The sequence below is a fragment of the Struthio camelus genome, chromosome 8, assembly GCF_040807025.1.
Source record: "Struthio camelus isolate bStrCam1 chromosome 8, bStrCam1.hap1, whole genome shotgun sequence".
Lineage (NCBI taxonomy): Eukaryota > Metazoa > Chordata > Aves > Struthioniformes > Struthionidae > Struthio > Struthio camelus.
In genome coordinates this window covers 18,949,577-18,975,199 of record NC_090949.1, presented here as the reverse complement: position 1 = coordinate 18,975,199, position 25,623 = coordinate 18,949,577, and the positions used below count along the sequence as shown (strand labels likewise).

General features: G+C 38.7%; 1 protein-coding gene across 1 annotated transcript; it reads left to right on the top strand.

The window, feature by feature from the left end:
• On the top strand, positions 1–24,125 carry BRDT (bromodomain testis associated). Its single transcript, XM_068952513.1, has 17 exons — positions 1–88; positions 2,909–3,084; positions 4,146–4,517; positions 5,540–5,668; positions 5,874–6,047; positions 7,547–7,734; positions 7,808–8,100; positions 8,181–8,294; positions 10,193–10,324; positions 11,447–11,514; positions 12,523–12,718; positions 13,498–13,610; positions 14,952–15,096; positions 19,260–19,327; positions 20,591–20,793; positions 22,919–23,081; positions 23,830–24,125. Exons 1-17 carry the CDS (start codon positions 25–27, stop codon positions 23,896–23,898), a joined length of 2,667 nt encoding a protein of 888 aa, XP_068808614.1. The 5' UTR covers positions 1–24; the 3' UTR covers positions 23,899–24,125.
• The last annotated feature ends 1,498 nt before the right edge of the window (positions 24,126–25,623 follow it).

The following is a 25,623-nucleotide window of genomic DNA, read 5'->3' as shown; positions in this document are numbered from 1 at the left end:
GTGTTTTTGCAGAAAATAGCACAAATGCCACCAGAAGAAAGAATAGTGATCCTCAACAAAGGGAAGAGAAAAGGAAAGAAGGCAGAAGGTAAGGACTACATTACATGCTGAATTGCTAATGTATATTAAACAACCAAAAGCTGGGAACAGAATTCTCCATAGCTTGCCACAGCTTAGCCCTGGAGTAGTCAGGATGCTCTCACAAGACTCCATTTCTCCTAGAACATATCAGATAAGCAAAAACACTGCTATAATGCTTTAGGTTCAGTGCTGCCATAATACTTCTACAGTGCAGCCAAAATATGGATGTTCTTATTTTCTACTTATAAATGAGCCTAACTAAGGGGGGGGGGGGGGGGGGAAGAGAATTAACAGTTTCATTGATAGTGTTACATCACAGTTCTGTAGGCAAGCTTCTGGTGAAAGGTAGCTTTGCCCATAAGAAGGAACACTCAGTCAAGACCCCTCAAACTTACGAGGGAATATCATATTAGGCTTCCGAATGTAACTTGAAGCTGTTAATTATAAGGGGCCAGAGATTAGCTTCCACTTGTTACTCATCATTGACTTCTGTGCCTTTTTTATTGCTTTTATTACTTGTTTCACTACTCTGAAAACTGTTTCACTTCTACAAAGTGCTCACTTTGTTTCTAATCAAACTATTATCGAATTGCTCTAGAAACATCTAATTTGCTAATATTGGCAGACAAATACATACTTCTATTGATAGAAGTAAGACTATGCTGTCCCTAGGATTTCTGTGCATCTCAGTTTGAAGACCTCCCTGTGATATGGTTTTCCAGTGGGGTCTGAAGGCACTGCTGTCAATTGCCTTGTAGACAAGATGCAGCATCTTATCATTAGATCCAACAGCACCTGACTGAACTTCAGTGGAGCTACAACACTTCGATATCCTGTTACCTCTTAATAATGACTTGCCTTTTGACATATGTGTAGCAATGATCTTAGCTAGCTCAGTTCTTACTGCTTCACTTTACAGAAGTTCTTATATAGCTAAGCAACTCTTCAGGGTCTCCTGATGACTTTGCTGCCTTCCCCTTACTGTTCTTTGTGGTGTGGTTGTCCTTGTTGCCGACAGTTTCTGAAATTAATACTATTTTAAAGAAAGGTTTTAGTTTGACAGACCTCTAACTTCCTTTCAAAAATGATCTCTACCTCTACCTTTCAAAATGATCTGGCAGATCGTGCCATCTGTACATAGGTGTAAAGAAAACGACTGTTATTTCCATTGGCATAACCTTGATTAAACTTGGCATCACTGCTTGGAAAATAGTGAAGCCTGCAGGCCTAAGCTTGAACTTTAACCAAGCCCGTGGGATACTGCTGATGGAACTACTGCAGAACCAGCTAGAATCAGCCCTCAAAGACAGAGAACACAATGTACAGAGGTAACGGTTAACCTTTGAATAAGATACTGAACACAATGGACAGGTATAGGTTAACCTCTGGATAAGAGAAGGCGCTGTGAATCAGGAACATAACTACCGTCCTGGGATGTAGACGTGAACCAATCAAAAGCATGGAGACCACCAACTCAGTAAAGAAGACTGGAAGAGACTGTCCCTGCAGGCAGGGAAATAAGACTGTAAGGAGTATAATTATTCTAGAATTTCTTTGTTCTGCATCCCTCTTCAGAGGCACCCAGCTTGAGCTGAAATGAACGATTGTATAAGAGTCTGACTTAGTGGTGAATGCCTGGGGACCTTTATAACAATAGGTATAGGAAAAGCAGTGGATAATTCAGTTCTATGTATCCTTTTTTTTTGGGGGGGGGGGGTAGGAGGAGGAAGAGGATGCTCAGTTGGCTGGCTTACTACTCTGACTAGTGCCCTTTAAAGCAAGACTACTAGTAAAATATCTTGAGCATGTCATTGTTTTAGCAGAATATGTTGGTTGAGCAGATAGAGGCGACACCTAAAAAAGAAATTATCTTGCTGAGAAACGTTGGAAGCTGAATTAACCTCTGGTTCTTGAGTGATTACAACCATTTGAGATGCATTCATAACACAATCTTGCTGGTAATAAAGCTGTTTAAGCCCACTTATCCCCTTTGTACACACAAATGTGCAACTTGTACAAATTTTGAAATGTTTTCAGTGCTCCATGTTGGATTTGATAGCAGAGTACACTGCTGGGATCAAAGAAATGCTTTTTGTCTTGCAGGCTCTGGCTTTATAAGCAGATCTATATACAGAGCCTGTTTCCCTGAAATGGACAACTGACTTTCATTTCAGATAATGTCATGCTGTTGCTTAGGGTTGGATAATATTAGCTAGTAGGCTTAAACATCTGTGAGAAATGAAGAGGATGATAAAGAGCTGGAGAGATCTTGACAGCTATCTAATCCACCTCTCTGTATGTTTTTTCCTTCTAGCATAGAAAAACATAAGTCTAAACAGTCCTTAAATCAGTGACTGAATTCTATAATATTTTATCAAGATATGCAGGAGTACCTAAGCTTGTTTAAATTTTAACTGTGCTCAAACGCAAACGTTCTTGTTGCCATTTGAACTCACTGCTGCTTGGCCTTTTTAAAGTATCTGTAGAGAATGTCTTAGTCTCTTCTTGCCAAGGAGTTTTGACAACTCACATAGAGCAGCATGATGCCTCTTCAATCTTTCCTCAGAGTTAATTATCTCCCTTGAGGCCGAGTATCCACAACTCAGCACAGTACCCTAGCTGAGGCCCTAACAGTGTTGAGTAAATAGCAGAGTGTGTACCACTGCTCTGTTGTATACAACGCTCTTGTTTGTGTGTGTTATTTCGTTTAGTTTGGTGGGGAGGGGGGAGGAAGTTCTGTTGTCTAACTCTTCAATGTGATTATGAAAGGAATTGACTGCAATATTTAGGACATAACTGAAACTTTTTGTTTTAAAATGATAACCAGAAACTCAGCAGCCCAACCCTGCGACTTCTGCAACTACGCAAAACACAATTCAAAAACAAGCTGAAAGCAGTGAGCAGCCTCCAGTGATGACGCAAGAGCTACAGCAGGTTACGCCAGCTCCTTCCTCTACAGCTCCCCTGACTGCTTTAATGCCAGCTGCAGTCCCTATAACAAAAGTAAGTTACCTCATAGTAACCAAGGTATTGAGATTATTGTTCCAGACACTAATAGCAAAACCATAGGAGCGATGTATATTGTATTATCTTTTCAAAACTTCTATTGTGATAGTAAGATATCGGTTTTAGCTCTTCTGGGTTGCTGCTGAGTAACTGGGGCAGTACTAATGCTACTAAGGAAGCAGAACTTGTGCTGGTCACTTGGTGTATATTCTAAACAATTACGGTTTAAAAATGTTCTCAAAGAAATACAGTAAATTGAAGATGGTCACTCTTGAAGTGTATTTCTAAGCTTCTGCAGGCTTCACCTAAGTGTAGAAATTGCTCTTTCCTTGAGGGCTATACAATGGCTTTAACAGTAAAATAAAGTTGTTTGTGAGGTCTACTTAATTTGTGTTTTCAATGTCAGTTAAACGCTTGGTTGCCGAAAATAGCATGCTTGCCTCAACACTAACTAGTCTAGACAAGTGTTTACGGCTCAAAAAATAAATTATTGGTAACTAAGTGGAATTTGAATTGTATATGAACATGTGCCATTTTGATCTGATACGGTTCTGCATTGGTTTAGTTTTGTTTGCACTCTTCCAATTGGGAATAGGCATATATCAGTCTCTTCCAGTGAATGCTCTCACTTTAATGAAGAGTGAGCATTGAAAAAGCATATTTTATCGCTTCCAAACCAAATACCACCCAAGGTAAAGAAAATAAAAACCTAATCCTTACAGGTAAGGGCCTGCAACCAGGCTTAGAAACTAAGTTACAGTCACTTTCTCTGCGCCAACTTTATAACCTACCGACTTTCTGGTCGGTTTTTAAGCCATTTGAGAAGATTCCACAGCCTGACCTAGAATACACCCTGTTCTTGTCTTTGCCAGTCAATGCCAAGCTCAGTCTTAAATGTAATGCTCTGTAGGTTTCAGTCTGAAGTTGCAAAAATGTGGATTTTGGTAACTGTAGAAGTTATGGTACTTTCTTAGAATTTTTTGCTTAGTTTCAAAGCTGACTGTTCTCTCACTGTTCTGGATACCTGCGTTCTGAATAACTGCAAAATCATCTTCTAGGCTAAAAAAGGTGTGAAAAGGAAGGCTGACACTACAACTCCTACTACCTCAATATTCAGAGCAAGCAGTGAATCTTCTGCAACATTTAATGAAAGAAAAACTGTTAAAACTTGCAGAGGAGAAAAGGAATGTATGATACCAAATAAGCTTCTGAAGAGGGACTTGCCAGATTCTCAACAGTCACCTAAAATTCTTAAAAAGGTTCAGTTATCAGAACAGCTAAAACATTGTAATGAGATTCTTAAAGAAATGTTTTCGAAGAAGCATGCAGCATATGCATGGCCCTTCTTAAAACCTGTGGATGTTGCATCCCTCTCCCTTGGTGAGAACCAAGGGACCACCAAATGCCCTATAGACCTGGGAACCATTAAAGTAAGTATGTTTTGTAGGGGACTGGGATGTGTGTGTTTGCTTCAATAGCTTTTGTATTGAGTGGATTTTAATATTGTTAGCTAAAAATATCATGAAAGCTGCTTCTCCTTTGAAAGAGATAATGGGCACGGAAACTATATACACTTACGCTTTGATTATCAAAGTTCTAAGCCACAGCTTACTGAAGAAAATGCCTTTTAAGCCTTATTGTGACTATGCATATGAGGTGCTTGTAAGCAAGCTGCTAACAAAACATGCTAAATATCTTTTGGTCTACCTGCACAATGCTCCATTCTAAAAAAAGGAAAAACAAAAGAAGATAATTCCGTAATGTCAGCTTCTGCTTCAGTGAGAATTTCATCCTTGGTGAAATGCCCTGGAACATTAAACATCAAATACTTGCATGCTACCTTTCACTGTTCCTGTAAAAAAGGGACCTTTCTAGATGGAGATACTAGTGCCCAATGCTTTGCAAACAGTGGGCACATCTGTCTAGTGTTGAACTATTTAGTCAAGTTAAGACCTATTCTTGTGGGGAGAACTGAATTTCAACAGTCTATCAATTAGCTGGAAAACTGGCTTGTGCAGTATAAAGACGGCTCCTTAATTTCCAGCCAATTATTTTAACTCCAAAATGGTTATGGAAGTTGCCTTGTACCAGTATGCTTAGAATCAAACAAGAGGCTAGCACCTGACCAAATATAATCGCCTGAACCTTTTTGTCTTGATCTGAAAAAGAGCTGAAAAGTAGTACTCCAAAGTCCTTACAGCAAGTATAGTTAAACTGTTCAAAAGGGGAGATTTTAGTATTTTGTTAAAGGGACATTAGTGGAAGGAAAAGAAGCAAGTCTTTCTGTGATTGCTTCAGAGCACTCTTCTTTTATTTCCTGTGCTGGGGCAAGCTACTTTTGATGCTGGACATTAATTCTTGTTCCTTCTCTATTTTCCTGCCAGTTCATGGTGATATTCTCTAGCTCTAAAGTTAGAAACCCTAAATGTGCATTCATTTTCTTTCCATGCAGAAGAAAATGGACAATTCTGAATATAAAGATACACAAGAATTTGCCACAGATGTAAGACTAATGTTCATGAGCTGCTACAAACATAATTCTCCAGACCATGAAGTAGTTGTTATGGCAAGAAAGCTTCAGGTGAGTTATTATGCAAGTCAGACTGAAAACTAGGTAGGGGCATAAGATTCCCTTGTGGTCAGGTGCCCTGATACAGCATCTACTGATGTTACCAACTACTATGTTGCAGTGTAGTTCTGGAAAACAAGCAACAACTTCTTCATGTTCTTAAACCTGAAAAAGTGCTAATCTCTTCACTATTCCTGAACTCTTTCTATCTTTTTAGGATGTTTTTGAGATGCATTTTGCCAAAATTCCTGATGAACCTCTGTCACAGCCCACAAGAGAAATGACAAAGGCTTATTCCAGTGAGAGCAGCAGTGATGACTCTTCAGAAGAAAAAACATCTGAAGACTCTGAAAACGAAAGAACAATGCGCCTTGCAAAGCTTCAGGAGCAAGTAAGCAACGCTATTTAAACATGCATGACAGTTTTAATCTATAGTGCCATTTGCAATTCTCTGTTCTAAGGCTCAGCATCAAAGGTCATTATTTAAAACAATTCCAGTCTTCTGGACTCTTAACAGACCTTTGGTTCCTGTTTGGAAGCATCTCCATATGCTATCTACAAGTGAATATTCTCTAAGCAAATACTAACTGTCTATCTACTGGCTTAAAGATCTTCAAAGAAACTTTATTTCCTATGTCTAGTGGGTGGTTTTTGCCTTCCCTTAAAGATCTGACTGCATTAGGATTCTTCATACAACTCCAAAATGCAAGGGGGGTAGAAAGGTGAGGAAAGCAAGATTGCTTGCTTATTCCACATTGAGTGAATCGTGGGTCTGGTACTCCTGCCTAAACTCTGCTCAAATAAGGCCCACAAACTTTTTTTGCTTTAAAAAAATAAAAATAAATAAAATCATGTTAACATAGGATGACAACAGCATCCAGATACTTCACACAGTCTAGTGACATGGGTTTCTAACAACGTCACTTGTTTCAAGTGGCTGAAGAGCTCCATTCTTATGTTCAGTCTTTCAAAGTGTGCTAGTTTCATTGAGTAGTCCTGAGTTCATCTACATAAAAGCAAGCCATTAAATTCTACATAAGAAAGCTCAAGATGAAGTAAAATAGAAGGGATTTCATGCTAATGCTGATAGTATGGCTGTGCTTCATTGGCTAATAATGGGATGTGACTTGCTGCTGTTTGAACATAATGCTTTAACCTGCTGATGTATCTAATCTGGGGGGAAGGGAGATCGGCATTTGTTCTGCAAGTCAAATGAGGGGCAGTCTAGTTTTCAATATTTGTCAGAGTAGTACATACATCATGAATTTATGAATACAGGTCTGCAGAACAACTTAAAAATCCTACAAGACAGCCTTAGCAATAGCTAAGCAAAAGCATTTTAATGGGGTTCAATTAGAATTCTTTCTGTCCTTCTTCCTTCTGTCCTTCTTCCTTCTAACCTCTATGGAGTTTAAACAAATTTGTGTTAGCTTTTTCTCCAGAGCTGTGTTAGTCTCTCCCAACTAGCTATTTCATATCACAAAACATCTTGGATTTATGAGCTGAAGATGTAAATGACCAGTCCCACTAGTCTGGTTCAGGAATTTTGTTAGAGGCATAGCCCAATAAAGCACTTATGCTTCCCAAATGTCTGAAATTAGAGAAGCTGCTGGATGCTCCTACAGCGATTCTAGTGTTTTATCCTTCACAGGACACTAGAAAACATATGCTGAGAGCTACTGTTAGAAAAGCTTACTTAAAACAAGTAGCCTTACATCTTTCTGAAGACCTAGTCCAGCTGTAACTAGTCTATGACAGTAAGATGCTTGGAAAACAAATGTCCTATTAGTATTCGTTCAGATGGCACAAATCTCCTATGATACCTAAGACCAGTTTATTGTTCCTGTTACACTGCCTGAGACTCAAGGGGTTGTTTGTTGATTTCAACAGCTTAAAGCTGTGCACCAGCAGTTGCGGGCTTTGACCAGAACATCCTTACCCAGACTTAAAAAGAAAAAAGGGAAGGCTAAAAGAGAAAAAAGGAGGGACAAGGAAAAAGCTAAGATAAAAAGCCTGATTCAAAAGAAGAAAAATCTAAAACATAAGAAGAAATCTAAGAAGAAACTGTCTTTAAACATGTAAGTGTGGGGGACTTACGTGGGTGTCAAATTATTTTAAATTGCTGTTACCACAGTAAACTTTTTCTCGCAGTCAATCAAAGAAAACCATGCAGCATGTCTTGTTGGCACATAAGTCAGAAGATGAAGATGGTGCCAAGCCTATGAATTATGATGAAAAAAGGCAGTTGAGTTTGGACATAAATAAACTTCCTGGAGATAAGCTTGGGAAGGTAGTCCATATAATACAGTCAAGGGAGCCTTCACTGAGGAACTCTAACCCTGATGAGATAGAAATAGACTTTGAAACTTTAAAGGCTTCAACACTCAGAGAACTAGAGAAATACGTGGCAGCTTCTTTGAGGAAGAGACCAAGGAAGCAGCGTGGTATGTATGTAGCATGAATGATGCTTGAAAACAGATTTGCCCTGTTTGGCTGTAAGTGTTAACCTCTGTTTCGCATGCAGCTAAAAAACCAACAAAGTCAAAAGAACAACTTAATTTTGAGAAGAAGCAGGAGCTGGAGAAGAGACTACTGGATGTCAATGGTCAGCTAAACCCAAAGAAGCAAAACTTCAAATGTAATGTGAATCTTGCTTTTAGTAATTTGCAATACAATTAGCTTAATGGGATTACTGTCTTGGGCCTGTTTTGTTATCCATCTGGGGAATTTCTCCTCAGAATACTTGAGGTATTAAGCTTCCGTTGCTAGTCTAAAGACTCTTTGGAGGTTAAATCACCTGTGTACCAGCAGCAGCTTCATTCAGTTACTTGTCCTGCCTCAGACCTTTTCCTTATTCTCACACCCAATACTTTATTAAAACAGAAATGATAGCTTTGTCATGTCTGTAGTGTAAGACAAGATATAATGATGGCAGTGGTGAAGTTCATGTTGTCTGGCATCCTCTAGCTGATAGCCAATAGTTAAGAGAAATTAAACCCAGTTGAAGAATGACATCCCCACCATTTATCCTATTCTAGATTAGATAGTCAAAACCTGGCCAGGTGCTTTCAAGTGTGTAGGATTTTTTTGGTTTTGTATGTTATGGACTGAACGTATCTATAGAGCTGTTTGCTGGCACAAGTTTAGCAATACCTGCCACCCCTGCACCCTCTATTTAGATCTTATTTGATCAGGTTATCAATTTTAGATTCAAAGTTCACTTTGATCTCGTCGGAGCTTAAGGGACAACTGATAATTCTGGGAAGCTTTTAAAACTGAACACCTTCTCCCTTATGCTGACATAAACACAACACAGTTCAAAAAAACCTCCCACAGTCTGTATACTTGGTTTGCAGTTCACTTTCTGTGGCTTGTGGAGACCAAAGAATAACCAGCTCTAGTCATGTTTGGTTAGCTCCTTGTCTCACTGCTGCTTTTAGGCTAGCAACAGTTCTGCATCAGTGATAGTTCTGCTGTGTTGCTTTAGGCTTAAGGAATTGCGCTAGGGAAAACAACTTGGTTCAGGCTTTTCAATAGCAAAGACAACAATTCAGTACATACTTGACCAAATCTATACTTCTTGATAGTTCTCAGTTGTGGACTGAACAGATCAGTGCAGCTGATGCTACTGATGCAGGTTCACTTGTTCCTCATTAAACTAGTGAGTGCTGTTATTGCCCTTTATTGGATATTTAATAAGCTCCTATGTGAAACAAGTAAGCTGAAATGACAGAAGCAGCCCTGCAAAACGTAGGCTTGCATCAAGCATAAGTTCTGGCAAGTCTTTGCTGTCTGATATATATGATGACTGGAAAACATCCTAGAAAGAAAAACTGCAAGAAGCAGCTAAACCACTTGCATTGGTTGCCTATTGCAACCAAGTGAATATGTTGTGGGGGAGGAGGCAGGCTAGTGAATCTTTACAACCAGCATTTAGCTTAGGGTCTTCCTTGCAAACAAGAAAGCGTGTTTAAGTGATTTGTGTCCAGAGAAATAGCTATACTTGCAGCTTCTCATTTTCAAAACATCACAGCACCATATCTTTAAAATGCTTTTTGACTGCAGAATTATTGTAAATTCTAAGTTAAACCAACCCTGCAGAGGCAAAATAGTCAGATGGTGGGGAGGTGGCAAGAGATGACATCCTACAGTACATATGGCTCAGGAAAGAGGAGAGTTGGCTATAGATAAAGACTTCAGTATGCAAGTCTGGGAACAGCTACAAGCAGAGAAACAACCTCCTAGCAGCTGGAAGACTTCTGGGGAAAACTGTCTTTGACTAGGTCTGAAGGCAGGTCCTAATTTACCTTAGGACTGTGAGTTGAGAGCACCTCTTTGGATATTTCACTCAAGCAGCTATCTTGCTGCTGGTAAATCTCCCTCCCCTATTAAGGTCTCAAATCAATCGCTAAACAGAGCAGATAGGGGCACGGCAAAGGTCTAGGAGCCATGTGCCAGCACAACCCTAACAGGGTAGATCTAGTCTTGTATGTTAAGACTGTTCTACTGCTGAATCTTTTCCTTTTTATCCTGCAGTTGAAAATGATACTGAGCCCAGTACTGGACCAAGCCGACTGAGTGACAGCAGCAACAGCAGCAGCTCCTCTGACTCTGGCAGCAGTACTAGCAGTGCTTCTAGCTCCTCAGATAGTAGCGACTCTGAATCGGGTTAGATAACTTCCTTTCATGGCTGTGCAGGCAAAATATTTGCCTTCTGACTTACTGTCTGTGCTTATTCCAAACGCTTGCTGCTAATTTCAGTCGTTCTTCTAGGCTTGCTTCATGCTTACGGCCCAGTTTCAGCGCTATTAAATGAATGTCTTAAAACCGAATGTTTAAGAAAAAAGAAATTAAAGAAAGCACATGTTTCATGGTTTTTTTTTTTTTTAAATAAGCAACTTTAGGAAACAATCTGCCAGTAAGAGGTCTGTATCTAATCTGGAGATCTGGCTATCAGACTATAGCTTACCTACATTTTCATGGGTTTTTTGAGCTTTTTTTAATCTTCTGGTCTGCAATGTGAAGGGAGCCTTAAACATTATTTCCATCTGAAAAAATCTATTTATCAGGGATTTTTTAGATGAGAATTCTTTTTCAAAATAGTTGAGACTTCAATGCACCCAAAACCCTGGGCTGACTCCATAGGATTCTGGAAGTCATAACTCAGATGGTGGAAAAGAATGTTTGGGATGCTACAAATGGCTGTAGCATGGCAGACCCTCGTGGGTAAGGTTTAGCTCCTAAGACTAGGGATGAAAATATCAACAGCATTGACCGTAGGCCCAAACTCTATCCTGGGAAGAGAGGCTGCTTAAGGTGTGTCAAGCTTGTTCAAGGGACACTATAGTGCTTTGCTGTCCAGATACCAGAAAGATGCTTCTCTCTATGCATAGAATCTTATTTTTTAGTCTTCTGGGACAGGGTATCTGCCAAATGAGGGCTACAATGCAGATATGTCTGAGGTAACTCTCGAAGATGAGGTGAATCCTCTGGTTGGCCCCTTGCAGTGTGGGGGAAGCAAGCACAGTAAAGTTGTTGGTAATAGCAAGACCCTGATCCCGCAGAAATCTGCAAATGGCTTCTTTGAATACCCTGGGAGTAGTTCTCTATATAAATCAAGCTAAAGAAGACAAAGTATTCAGGATAAGAATATTCTTGTCTATGTGAGACTCGGCTCTCAAAGTACAACTGCAACTCACACACTGTATGTGTGAATATTGCAACATATGTGGATGCCTGATTTCTTTTTTTTTCCTCCCCCTCTTTCTGCCCACCTTGCTTTATTTGCAGTTACAGAAACACGCTCAAAACAGAAAGGAACCAGGCAGAATTGTCCAATTTCTATGGAACAAGCTAAGGTAACTGATTGGAATGGATATAGCCCTTGTACCCTAACCAAAGTTATTTGTAAATACAATGGTATTGGAAATGACAAAAGGGAATAGGGAATTATGTAATTCCCTATTATGTAGGGAATTATGTTAATAGGAAATAATGTAGCTTGAACACTGCTTGTTCTGTGGGTGACTTAAATGGAAATGTAAAATCTGCTGTTTTTGAAGTAGGTTGTGTAGCTATTAAAGAAATTGGTAGACTGGGAGAACTCCTGAGGTTCTCTTACCTCTTCCAGATACCCTGGCAGTTCAGTGCTGGGTGAAGGAGAAAGGAGAAGACAGGAGGAGAACGCTTTCAAAAAAAGTATAGAAATGACCTAATAAACAACGCAAATGCTACTAAATCACTCTTTCTCTAACTATGGTGGTATTATGAGCAACAGCAAAGTCTTATGTGGAAAGTATTTAATGCCTCTAAGGTCAAATTGCTCTATTCCTGTAAACACAGTGGATGTTAATTCTTGTCAGAGTTATCTCTGCCTTTTACAATTTCCTTTAAAGCTAACAGGGATGGAGAGACCTCAAACCTCAAAGCAAGATCACACACAGCCCTTCATTTTTCTTTCAGACTACTTTAAGTGGAAAAAGCATCAAAATTCCACCTCTATATAGGAAACCAGGTGGTAAGCTTAATAGGATCTCTATTCAGCAGCTCCTTCTGCATCTTCATAAACAAAAGCTGAGGAGAGCAATTACACAAGACATGCTTTTCCAGAAAGCTCAGCCTCTGCAATGCCAGAATAACAAGAACATAGTAATTCAGAACAAAATGCAATGTGAGGTTTTGATAGAATTCTGTATATATCAGACCAGGGTAGTACATTTTACTTCCGGGGGGGCTTTGTCTAGTCATCTAAACTCTTAAACACTTGACTAGTCTTACAGTCAAGCTCTATAGCAGAAATGGTGGTTGAGTAGGAAGATAGCATCGCATAGTTTAAATCTATATTAATTACTGAAATTTCTTTCTAGAGAATACCATTGTCTTTACAGAGGATGTATTGCAATGCTGTTCCACAAGCACAGCCTTCATCTTCTCTTACTAGTAGCTTGCAAAATCAAGGATCATCTGAAATACAGCAGCCATCTCCCAATGTACTACAGAGGTTTCGGCCTTTACAGAGTAGATCCCTTAAATCATCAGAACAAAATACCCAGTCTCCCGCAGGTAAAAATCATTATGGCAAGAAACATCACTTTTTGAGTGGACTTTAAGGAAAGAAGGGGTGGGAGAACTAACGTTGATATTGCCCAAGAAGCTTACCTTGAGGTTTTGGAGGTTATCTATTTGGTAACGTTGAAAGCTCTTGCAAAGGGCATGATTGTAAATACGAAAAGTGTCAGCACTGAAGATGAGCTGGGATTCTGGTTATTGGGGCACTTGTGGTGGGGCGGAATAGTATTAAAATAGAGTGCTGTTCTTCCTCATTTCCCATTCAGGGAAGGGAGGCAGCAACTCCTCCCTGAGTTGGAGATGAGATGGAGAATGATGTCCTAATGAACCTAGGGCTAGAAGAAATGCTGAACACCTTAGGGCTGGAGTTAGATGCTTAAACTCACTATCACCACCTTCAAGTCCATACCTGAAATACCTGTTAGCTGAACTTAAGGCTTTGGTACCATGGACCTTCTGACTTGCTCACTGTTATCTAGACATGCATCAATATGAGTTGCTACTTCTTGAGTTTGTTTCTAAGCTGCTACTTCTTTCCCTCCTGCATTTTAAAAGGTCTAATAACCTTAGATACTTCAGAGTTATTGGTAGAAGACAGTTTGAGCTGATAGCTGAGAAGCTAATTACAAACTAATTAAAAATCTCTCCTAGCAGAGCTAGTATACATATCTTCATATCTAGCTAATCCACAGTTTTAAACACTGACCTAATTTTGAGATGTTTTAAGACTGCCCTGTGTCTGATTGAAGTCATACATTTCCCTTCTTTCCTAGGTATAATCACAGCTGTATCTGCTCTGCATGATGCTCCAGCCCAGCAAATGCTGCAGAGTACTCCAAGGACAAATAAGCCTCTTGTCACCCCATGTACTCATGCTGTACCAGAGGTGAATACATAGCTCTCTTCAATGGATTCATCTCAAGTAGCTTTTTTTTTCCCCAAGTATATGCTTGCTCCTTTGAATATGATCTGATATTGCAGTACTTCTGGCTCAGTTTGACACAATGAAGGTCACTTTAGGCTTTTAGCAAATCACTCATCTAAAATCCCACTAACAAAGTGATTCTTATTACCCTTTAATAGGACATGAATTCATTTCCTGTTGGCCCCTACACAAAAGGGAAGAGTTCAGCTGATTAACGTATCACATGTCTAATACAGTATAAAATGGTTTTCTCCTCACTTAATGCTACAGCTTAGGCTCCTGTAACCCTTGCAGAAATATAGGCCAGAAGCCCACTTCATAAGCCAGCAAAAGTGAGATAGACAGTTTATACTACTATGTTTTTGTTCTCTAGGAATATGAATCTCAAGCTCAGTAGTAGTGTGAAGACCCTAGAGGCTACCTCTTGGATAAGTGTGTTTCTCTCTTGCTTCTCCTAGAGCATGGAAACTGAAACTTTCAGGAGCATAGATATGAGGTTACAAAGTATTTACCCACAGTCCATTTCTATCTTAAGCCTTTCTTGGAGAGTGCCCTGGTTAGAAGGGCCTCTGTTCTAGACCCAAGGAAAGTGTTTTTGTTTGGTTTTTTTTTTGATGTTGCTGCAGCAGTATATCTTCTATCTTGGCATGTATAACTATCTACGCATGTTTTTAAATATTATTCCTTTGGCCAGGACTTCATAGTTTTTATTTTCCAAAAGGGGTAGAAAACACCTCTTCTCCTGGGTATATGAATACAAACTTATCTTGCAGGAACAGAAAAGGAACTTGCCCTATCCACTTGCACACACCTTCCAAGGTAGCAAGTAGCACATGTTACGAGATTCAGGCTTGTGTAATCCCTTCCCCAGTTTAAGGGCTGATCTTCCACAGCCCTACAGATCTGCATGATCTTCCACAGTAAAAAGGCACCACTGAACTAAGGTAATTCAGGTGTTCTTCTCTCTGATCCATAAGCCAGAGTGGGGCAACTGGGTTTACAACAGTAAGAGACAAATTCTATTATGTTGCACCATGTAAGGGTTAAAGAGCTTATCCGTTTCTCACTCTACCTCCTTCATCACTTGTTATCTCAGAGTGGTTTGCACTCCTAAATCCCAGGTGTTAACATAGGACTTCCTTTGGCTGTCATAAATATGAATGAAATCAACTCTTTCCTGCTGTTTATATAAACTAGAACTGCAACAATTAACTACTCTAAGCTCTAATACTGCTACTGTATAGTAAGAACCCACATGTTAAGCATTTTAGGGTATGTTTTGAAGTCTCATTTCCCTTCTAGGTATCTGATACAACTTCCCAGGTTGTTACTACCCGTTGGACTAAACAAGTTGAGAAAACATTAATAAATCCAGACAAATCAAGTAAACTTCAAAACACTGCCAGTGAGAAAGCTGCTGACTCAAAATCCATAAGTCAAGAACAAAGTATGTACTGTCATAATAAAAAGTGTAACTAAGATCAGAGGTATAGTTAAAATGTATATGTGAACCTGACTTAAATAAAATGCTGAACACTTGTTCTTTAGCAAACTGATTAATGTACAGGGGGACATTTTTCCCTTGCTCTTTCTTTTTCTTGACTACTTGCTGCTTTTTTTTTTTTTTTTCAAATATAAAGCTAAGTTAAATAGATACTTTGTTCTTGTTTCGTGTTAGAATATATAAAGCCAATGATTTTCTTGATTTAAGAACTTAACTGCCTCAGCATAGGACTAGCAATAGGTAACCTAGTTTTCCAGGAAGCTTGAGAGAACTGATGCTCCAGTCTGTTATGTAGAACTTGGCTGGGCTTTAAAATGTTTTCTGCTGAAGATCCTTAGCACTCTTCTGCCAGGGAGCTTGTTTTGTATGTATTGAGTTACTACCTCTGGCTCTTGGAGGTGACAAGGATCTGCTAGAGTAAAGGAATGTCAAACAGCTCTTCATCATAGAACAAAATGATCAAACTCATTGATCCTGTAACTATTACAATAAAGAAAATGGTTAGTGGCTAAGGCACTGTACTATTATGCTTATGTAATACTGTGGTACTTCATGGGTCACTATGCCTAAGGAAACTTGAACACAATACTTAAAGCAGCCAAGATACCAAACTAACCCACATGAATAAGGGGATTTGAAAAGGCTCCCTGAAAGCTATGCTTTTTACAGGGATGCATCAAACTAAAGATTTCTGAGGTGCAGATTGATCATCTGTGCTGCTAATGTCCTACTAGTTTCCAGAAGGAGAGAACCAAGTGTTATCTGACACGATGTTTTCCTTTCCTCCTTTGAGCCTTACCTCTCCAAACTACCTGCATGTTGTTGAACAGGGGAAGGAACAGGCTTCTGAAAACTTGGTGAAATTTAAAGGCACAGCCTTATAACCTAACTAGCCAAAGAATAATCCTGGATAATTAAGAGTTGTATTATATCAACTCTAAAAATGGAGACTTAACTCTCTATTGCTTTATTTAGTATTTGCATGCTCTTAACACTCCTATCCATACAAAATGCTGATCCTTTTTAGGTTTGTAGCAGCTGGAGCTGGTAAATGTTTTCCATGGATTCAGCAATTGATTTTCACCAACATTTTTGGGTCTTTTGGAATTTGAAGTTCCTGCCCTATATACTGGATGACTAACTGCATCAAGATTATGGTGTTGTCTGAATATGTTAAAAGATTGGGAAGGCCAGTGGGAAGCCAAATTGTTTACATGGGGGGGTGGGGGGGGGGAGAAGCATACCTAAAGCTACTGGGAAAGCTTGCTTCCTTCCATACCTATTTACTGTTTCATATCTATTTACCCTAATTTTCTATTCCTAATCTTCATTTAATCTGCGTTGTCCTGCTATCTTTCTCTCCCGTTTTCAATTCTGCATGTGCAGAGAACAGTACAGGGGCTCCTACCTCTAACACGGGAATTATCTAATGACCCTCTGTCTCTGAGTACATTTGAACTTCAGCCTTATGTTGTGTAACACTGTTCTGTGACTGTAGCTACCTGTCCCCTTCCATGATACAGTGGTGCTTGGTTGTTCCTGTAGCGATATGTCCCAGCTGTGCTCAGTGTTGTCCTCGGAGGCTCCTTCTACGATTAGCACCTCGTGTGGAAAACTGGAAGGGGAAAAGAACAAACCTGTGGGGTGTGTGTGTTTTCAACAACAGTAACAAACTGCCAGTTTGCGTGGCCTCAAATCTGTTGATTAAAAACTGCAGAGTGGTTAGTACTACATGCATCTATTTAGAACAAATCAGGGAAACTAACTCTAGTTTGGTCTGGATACTTAAATCATTTGAATTTTGTAAAGGATTCTACTGTCTCAGGCATTTTTATGAAGTTCCCTAGATCTCTTTTTTTAAAAAAAAAAAAAAAAAGGTATTTTGATTTTTAGGCTGTGACACCTCTGATACTTCTGATACTGTGGGTGCTGGTTTGGTGCTATGTATCACTAAACTCTACTGGCTTGTTAAGAAGTTTAACTTGTGAAATAAATTGGTAATTGCAGCCTTTCGTTCAGATTAAGAAACAGGGCTTTTCAATGAAAGATTCTGTAAAGGCTGATGTTACTATAAGAGATGCCCTAGCTACTGTTTGCAGTTCATGGCTGCAAATGCTTTTGTCACAAAGCCTCTAGGTTTCTGTGTTATATCTAGATCTTTAGCTACACATTGACTATGAACCTAGACTTGCTTCAGTTTGCTTCAGGTGGTGGTTCCTGGCAGGTATTACAGGTCTACTGGAAATCTGTAGGAATAACAGACGGATCAAAACAATCTTAACAAGGGGGATAGGCGTGTTCTAGGTATGAAGGTCTTGCTTTGTTTTGGAGTACTCAGTGTTGCTGTGCAAGGTTTCTTATTTGAAGATCGCAGTTGCTTGTATGAGGATAAATGAGGAGGGAAAAGAAATGCCTGTTGTATTAAGAGAACCACCTTAATACACTAGTTCTCTACTCTGGAGGAGAGTAAGTCCAGAATTTGACCAAGATATATTTTGATTAAACCGGACCTGGAATCTAGGAGGAGAACGGAGATATCGGGATTTGGAACCCTCATCAATAGGACTATAGAGGTCTTCCTTTCTATTTTACTTCTTCACATAGTAAAAGCCCTCCTGCTCCCTTGTAATTATACCATCTCAGAGATAACTGGTTTTGGAGGCTGTGGGTCTTTTTGCAAATTGTACTTACAACAAACTTCAGAGTTTGAAATGCTGTTTTCAGCATTCTGGATTCAAATATCTAAACTTTATTATTTGGGTGTTTAAAAAAAAAAAAAAACCCTACCCACACTATCTTCAGTTTCTTACTATGCCTTTAATTAAAAAAAGCCTCAAAATGGAACAGAAGATCATTGTTATAAGATACGTGTGCTGTGTTTATACCTGGTTCTAAAATGGTGGCTTTTTCAGAGTACATCTAGACTTTCATCTTGGAGGCTGTTTAAAGAGTTTTTATACCAAAGTAACATGTAAGGTATAAATTACAATACACAGCTTTTGCTAACTGTGTGATATTTTGGCAAATTCCTAATATTGCAAAAGTCTCAGGCCTACCCTAATGACTGTAGCAAAATGCATCTGTTCCTGCTTTTGAAATTCTTTTTTTTTTTTTTTTAAAGGTTCAGTAAAAGCACATTTCATACAGAATAGTAAGGCTCTCTTGCAATAACAGCAAGTATCAGAAGCGTTAGTACTGTTAAAATACTGTTAAAAGTTAGTACTGTTAAAATACTGTTAAAAGTTAGTACTGTTAAAATACTGTTAAAAGTTAGTACTGTTAAAATACTGTTAAAAGTTAGTACTGTTAAAATACTGTTAAAAGTTAGTACTGTTAAAATACTGTTAAAAGTTAGTACTGTTAAAATACTGTTAAAAGTTAGTACTGTTAAAATACTGTTAAAAGTTAGTACTGTTAAAATACTGTTAAAAGTTAGTACTGTTAAAATACTGTTAAAAGTTAGTACTGTTAAAATACTGTTAAAAGTTAGTACTGTTAAAATACTGTTAAAAGTTAGTACTGTTAAAATAGTAGTTTTAGTTTGTCTATGTAAATGGCTTTCCCTTCCCTCATAATAAATGGACAATAGCATGAAGTATGTATGCATCCTGCTAGTGGAAATATAATGACGAGCTTTTACTGGCTGACCCACTTTCTTAAACAAGTGGAAATAGGCAGACTAGAAAGCTTTAGGCAGAACGAGCTTACGTGATGAATGAGAGATTCCTAAGTAATGCTGGAATGAAAACGGAAGAGTGCTCGAAAGGAAGGGACAGGAGACAAGTAACCTACAAGCTGCTGCAGTAGAAGACTTTCTGCCCAAATTATTTGGGTGTTTTGCTGAGAGCCCTCCTTAATTTCCCATCTAGACTTGTTTAACTTAATGATTCCTTTGCCTGCCCCAAATGGGAAAGAACCTCTTAAGGTCAACTTAAGGAAACATACCTGTGTTTGGGAGTGTTTCTGCTATTCAAAAAAAAAAAAAAATCTGAAGCGTAAATCCTTAAGCTAATTTTTAGAATGACGCTTCAGTTTGAGGTGACATAGTCCATAACAATCAACATATCACTGAAAATATTTTTTTTTTCCTCCTTTCCTTCCATCAGGTCATTCCGACTCACCTAATGATGGTAAAAACACACCAGAGCCAAAATCCCAAGTTCTTCCTCAAAAGGTAAGAGTATTGCCTTAATCCCGTTTGAGGAGAAGAATCTGGATATATGCCCACTAGGATTAAAAGTTCCCTACCACAGGTGGTTCTCTATAAATCCTGTCTCTTATGATTTAAATACTTAGTGCCCGATAAGTCTTCGGCATTGTCATAACCTGTACAGCTTTCCCTCTCATTTGTAGTGCTAAACAAACATAAATATCTCTGAACTCTGACTATTTTTGAAGGTAAATTATATGCAGGATTAACTTCAAATTAGCACATCCATGTTATGTCATTAATGTGGCTTCTCTGATCTAGTTTTCCTATTTATACTACTAGTGCACCTTTACACAGTTTTAATTTTCAAGTTATTAGTCATACTATTTAATCCTTTATCTTGCTAGTAACAAAAACAATGGATAGTATGTCCTTGCAGAGTAGCAGTGGCATAAAATCTTGAGTGCTGTTGAAAAACCTGTAGTGAAAAAGGATCACATGCTTTTGACTATGGCCCCACCATTATGACTGGGGGACCACTTAAAAGATTTTTATGAAAACTCTGTATATAGTCTGAATTAAAGTGCTTCTAGAATTTTTCTTTAGGCATTTAGCTTTCAGAAAGCTATTAATTTCTTGATATCGACTCCAAAAATATGCATTTCCTTCATATGCTTGGATCAAATTGCAAAGATTTTGTTCCTCAGTCAAACAAGTTCTCAAAGCATGTGAATTTCTGCTAGAAAGTAATACTTCTGAAGAAGACCAGTTTTAGTCTATTCTGTGAAGGAAAGGCTAATAGGATGAAAAAAAACACACATACATATTTAAAACAAACAGAAAATCCACAAGCCTACTATATTGCTATTGTTATATAAGGAATATTCATAAAAATGGGTGTCCTTAGGATTAAAAACCTGTCAATGCTCCTCGTGTAAGCACAGTCTTGTAAATTCATGCTTTCAGGAATTAAAAAATGGGTAGATGGGACCTTAGAGGTAAGGGATTGGGTAAAAAATAATAGCTACAAATGCTAATGAGCGCAAGCCATTTTTCCAAGGAATCTCAAAGCTGATGAGAAAACATACTGAAGTCTGATTAGATTGCTGTATTTGCGCTAATATTCTATTGAAACAAAGAAACTGTTGCAGATATTCTGAAGCAGATTCGGTCAAAACAACACTGTGCTCATGTAAGAACTTAAGCACGCAATGGATGAGGGAGGAAAAAATCCTTAATTGTTGCAGACTATTTTTGCCTTTTTTTTTTTTTTTTCTCCCCCATCAGGACACAGGAGTTAAGAATATAGATTCTTGGGTAAGCTTATGTAAAAAGATGATGCTTCCAGCTCCAATAAAAACATCTGCCCAGAGCTTCAAACAGTTCAGGAAAGCAGCACTAGAGAAGAGGAGCGAGCAAGCACAGGAGTTAACAAGGCCACTGGTGCAAGCTGAAAGGGAACTCCAAAACCTTCCTCAAGGAAGAGAAAGGTCTGCAACCACATATGCTTAAACATTACTCTGTCTTTTGCCTGTTTCAGTTATGTGCAGGGTCTACCATCTGGATAGCTAGAGGGCTTTACGGATTTGTTTTTGCTTAAAAACAGGAAAAAAATGACCTTAGGCTGCTTAATTGATGCAGTATAATTCTTCAACGCTTATGTGTCATCCACGATGGGAGGCTCAAAGTCAGCTTTAAGAACTGATAATGCTATTATTTAAAGCTGTATAATAAATATGGCTGTAATGGGTAGTGTCACAGCTGAAGAAACATCTGGCTAGTGGTAGTAACTGTGCTGTAGCACTGGTGTGATGTTCCATGGTCGTGCTGAGAATATCCTCTAAGAAAATAAATTTAGTAAGGCAGCTGTGTGTTTTAGTAATGACTGGCTGAAAAATCTTTACGGAATGTGCTGTGTATTTGAGGGATACTTGTTTAGTCAAAGGAAAACCAACAGCTTTTTAATTAATACCTTAAGCATGTGTTGCTTACCCCCAGAAAGATTGTTACTGGCTGGCTAGAAAGTGAATCAGATTAGGCAATAGCTGTACGTCAGATACCTACTTGAAGGGCATGAAAAAAAGCTGTACTACTCTGAGCACAACTGTAGTTTTCTTCTCTGCATTGCCATAAAGAAACATATTTAGTAAGCTACTGACATGGCACTCATCAACAGTAATTTGTAGCTATTTTTTAAGTATCTCTTTTAGTGAGTACCCACATCTGCATCCCAGTCTGAGGTCTATTATTATGCTGAGTGGTATAAGTGACTGCCTACTAATTACTGCATTGCAGAAATAGCTTAGAAAACTGTGTGATACCTTTTTGACACGCTGCTTTCAGAAATATTTCCCTCTTCAGTACTTTTTCCTGTCTGGCCCTGTGGAAGGTAAGTCTTAAGTTGGTGCCTAAATTCTTTTGCTTTATTATCCCTTCACTGGTGTCTTTGAATTGCTTGTTTTTGGAATGCGTTATCTCAGTAACTTGAGTATTTGAAAAAGACTTGGGAGCAAGTTGTTTAGAACGTACAGCAAAGAGTCAGGGCACCTTCAGCGGCTACTGGTTTCCATGAGGAGGAAATTCATCCAAGCCCATGAGCTACATCACTGTATCCCTCTCCCCGAGAGAGGGACAAACATTTGGACCCCTGAGCAGCTGCCAGACTTGATGAGGAGCTGGAATTCCTCCACGTTAGCATCTTGGCTCTAAATTCTAAAGAATCCCAGTTTTGGGAACCCCAATGTTTCACATTCACGATGGTCAACCTGGAATACTGCAACACACGCAAAAAACGTTGGCTTTTGAGGTTTTGTTTAAAGTCCTCCCTCTCTAAAAGGAATCAACGCGCTCCTGAAGACACCTTGCATCAGCACACCTGCTTCAGTGCGACTTACTAGAGATAACTGTGCAACTTGTGCCTAAAAACGTAAGAGCAAACCGTCTCAGCTGACGGTGCCAGTGCTTTACCTCCTCACCAGCACAGAACCAGTGAGTTGTCAATTCTAGGTAGCTGTCAAAGCATATTGACTTTTCTTCTTCTTGGAAAAAGTTCTTCCTCTTTTTTCTTCCTAGCTTGTCACTTGTCCTTTGCTCTCTTTTATGTCTTCTACAAATATTTCTCTGTGAGCTCCTAGATGCTAAAGATTCATTGGTGGATGAGACTACTTTCTGTTAAGATAACCACTCCATCATTCTCTAATGCAAGAGAAGCATCTATGGAACAAGTCATTAGGGATGCTTGCCTGAAGTTTGTAAAGTCTATCTCAAATAACTAATTGAAGAGATGGAAGATGAATACAAAGCATCACTAGCCAAGGAAGTACCAGAAACTTAAGTATATATATCTTGCAAGGAATGTGATTTCAATAGAAGTTTTATGTACCACACACAAATCCTATGTGTACAGAATGGAACATAGGGAACCTTATCTTCCTACAGCATAAAAACTGCATGCATATACCTCTCACAAAGGGAAATTACTATGAATCAACATATAAAATGGCACCATGCTTTAAGTACTATGTGCCGATTTACGTGCAGAATCCTCTTCAGGTGCAAACATTTGTTCTGAAGAAAAAGAAGAATCAATTTTTACCCTATACTTCTTTCTTTAAGGGGCCATGAAGGGGCAGGATTGGAAGCCATGGCAGTGAAAGCTTTTGAGGCCCAAAAAGAAGAGTGCAAGAGCAAACAATTGCCAGAAGCTAAACAACACTCTCTTGTTCAAGACCGTAACTTGGCTAGAAAAATGGAACAAGAACGTAGAAGGAGAGAAGCAGTAAGTTGCTGGCTTTCCAGCTAATTTTGTGTCATTTTTAATAGAGAAGAAAATATGCTAGTTCAGGTCCTTAATTTGAAGGACCTGAACTACTGTAAATAACAGAACTATACTAACTGAAAAGTTAGTCCAGAAAATGAAATAAGTTTTCAAGTAGTGCACCACGAAAAGCTACCTACTTGGTCCCGTTACTCTCATCAGCTTAGAATGACTTCATAGTAAAATCAAATTTTAAAATGCTGTTACTAGTCTCTGGATAACTTCAAACCTGAAGTCTTGCAAGCAGGCCATCCTCTCCCATGTACTGCATGTTAGCAGAAGGTACTACTCATATTGTCCTGGTCTGAAATATCAAAACTGAGCCTTTTATAAAGTATCTTACTAGTTTTATTGGTATCAGTGAAGAATACTTCAGTCATTACTATTTCCCAGATTGTGTGTGTGTGTGCTTTTTAATTCATAACATTGTACAACTGAATGTAAGAAATGCAGTGTGATTAAAAATCACACTAGATTCAGATAAGGTCTACTGAAGCTTTTATTTTGTTCAGCTGTTTTCAGAGAGAACTTAAACAACATGCATATGCAAGCTTGTAGTGACAGGGGAAGGTTTTTTTTTTTTTGGGGGGGGGGGGGGGGGGGAGAAGGATTTCAGTTTTTTTAGGTCTTCATAGTCTTTTATATTTGACCTGCATGGTATTCGTTACACCTGAATGCTATGAAAATATCTTGATTTGCTTTCTTACAGATGACTTGTACAATTGATATGAATTTGCAGAGTGATATTATGGCAACATTTGAAGAAAATCTTGAATGAAAGCTGATAGTTCATGCAGAACTTTGACACTACTACAAACTGTACAAATTTGAAAATGTACTGGTTATAAGCTTAAACATTAAGACCACTTTAAAGAGTGTGTAAGCTGCTTTAAAATGCTTAATATTAAAAGCTTATTGATACTTGAAGGATTTGTTGCTTGTTTATATGAAATCTATTTGTTGCTAGGCAGTGGAGCACAGTTGTTTTTTGGACTACTGTTTTGTGTGTTACGTGTATATATAAGAGAAAACATTATCTTGATTTTTAATTTAAAATTTGTTTTAAAAACAATTATTTTTCAGAAGTACTTGAAAATCTTTTATATTGAGCATAGCTGGATTCTTGGCTTTGACTGTATTAAGTCATAATATACTAAATATGCACCTATAAAACTACTCTAAGCCAAGGTCTCATCAATTATGTGGTTGTTATTAAAATGGTCACTGTCACTACAATACTTGTACAACATCTGGACTGTGACAAAAGACCTTTATAATAATGATTTCTGCAGAGTATATGCGTTATTTGTAACCAAAAAACAACAATTCCTGGAGCTCTAATTTCAGCAACAAATCCACCTCATTTGCAAATTCTGTACTTGCATGTCCTTTAAGACACAGGCATGTTGATCTTCTGTTTAACATACGTTGTTAATACAACATGGATAAGTGTGCGTGCATGTTTGGCAGACATTGCTAATTACCTACAGAAAGAAATTAACTAAAATAACCTCCTTCTGGCTCAAGTTTGACAGGCTATCTGATAACGAAAGACTTCAATGTTGGGATACTTGCCTGAAGCAGAAATTGGAGCATAAGAGACCTATATTCGTGTAGATTGCACATAGCTATCTCATATTAAGTACAGGAATAATAAAACTTCTTTTTTAGAATTCTAAACATCAAAATGAAATGTGTATTATAAAAACGTTGGGTGGAAGGGGACCCCTGGAGATAATCCAGTTGAACCTCCTACTTAACTCGCTCTCCCCCCATGGGCACTCCACTGCCTCCTGGGGTTGCCTGTTCCAGTTCTGCACCGTCTCCTAGTGAAAAGACTTTTCCTACTAAGCTTAAACGGCTGACTTTTACCTGTGCCCCCTCCATCCTTTTTTTCCTCCACCATCTATCATTGCCGGGTAGAGTTTGACTCTATCATATCTTACTATTCCAACAGCTGTAGGCTACTTTCTTGCTAGTATGTTTTCCAGGCTCCTGACTATAGTGCTAGTGTTGTTGGACCATCTCTCTTTTTTTCCTCAAATTCTTTAACTACGGGGTCCAAGCCCTGAAGAATGTTTTAGGTACAGCTGCCTCCATGCCAAGTCGAGGAGGAATAATACACTCTCCTTAACTTGCTGGCATAGTGCATACTTATAAGTAGTGAGGGAGAGCCTACACTTGGCTCAAACTCAACTTGTCATCCCTCATCACCCTCAAGTTCTTAGCAGGACTCCTACTCAGCCAGCCAGTACTGACACATGAGGTTATTCCAAGCCTCATGGCACAGTGACGTCTCAACCATCTCCTGCAATTCAGTACTATCTTCAGATTTCGGTTGCCCGTGAAGATGTTGAACAACATAGGGCTTGCTATTACTTCTTGAGCTGTTCTGCTTGCTAGTGGCCAACAGCTAGCTACTAAGCTGTTGATTACTATCCATGAGCATAGCAATTTAGATGTTTTTCAGCACATTTAACAGTCAAATTGTCCAGCCTATGCT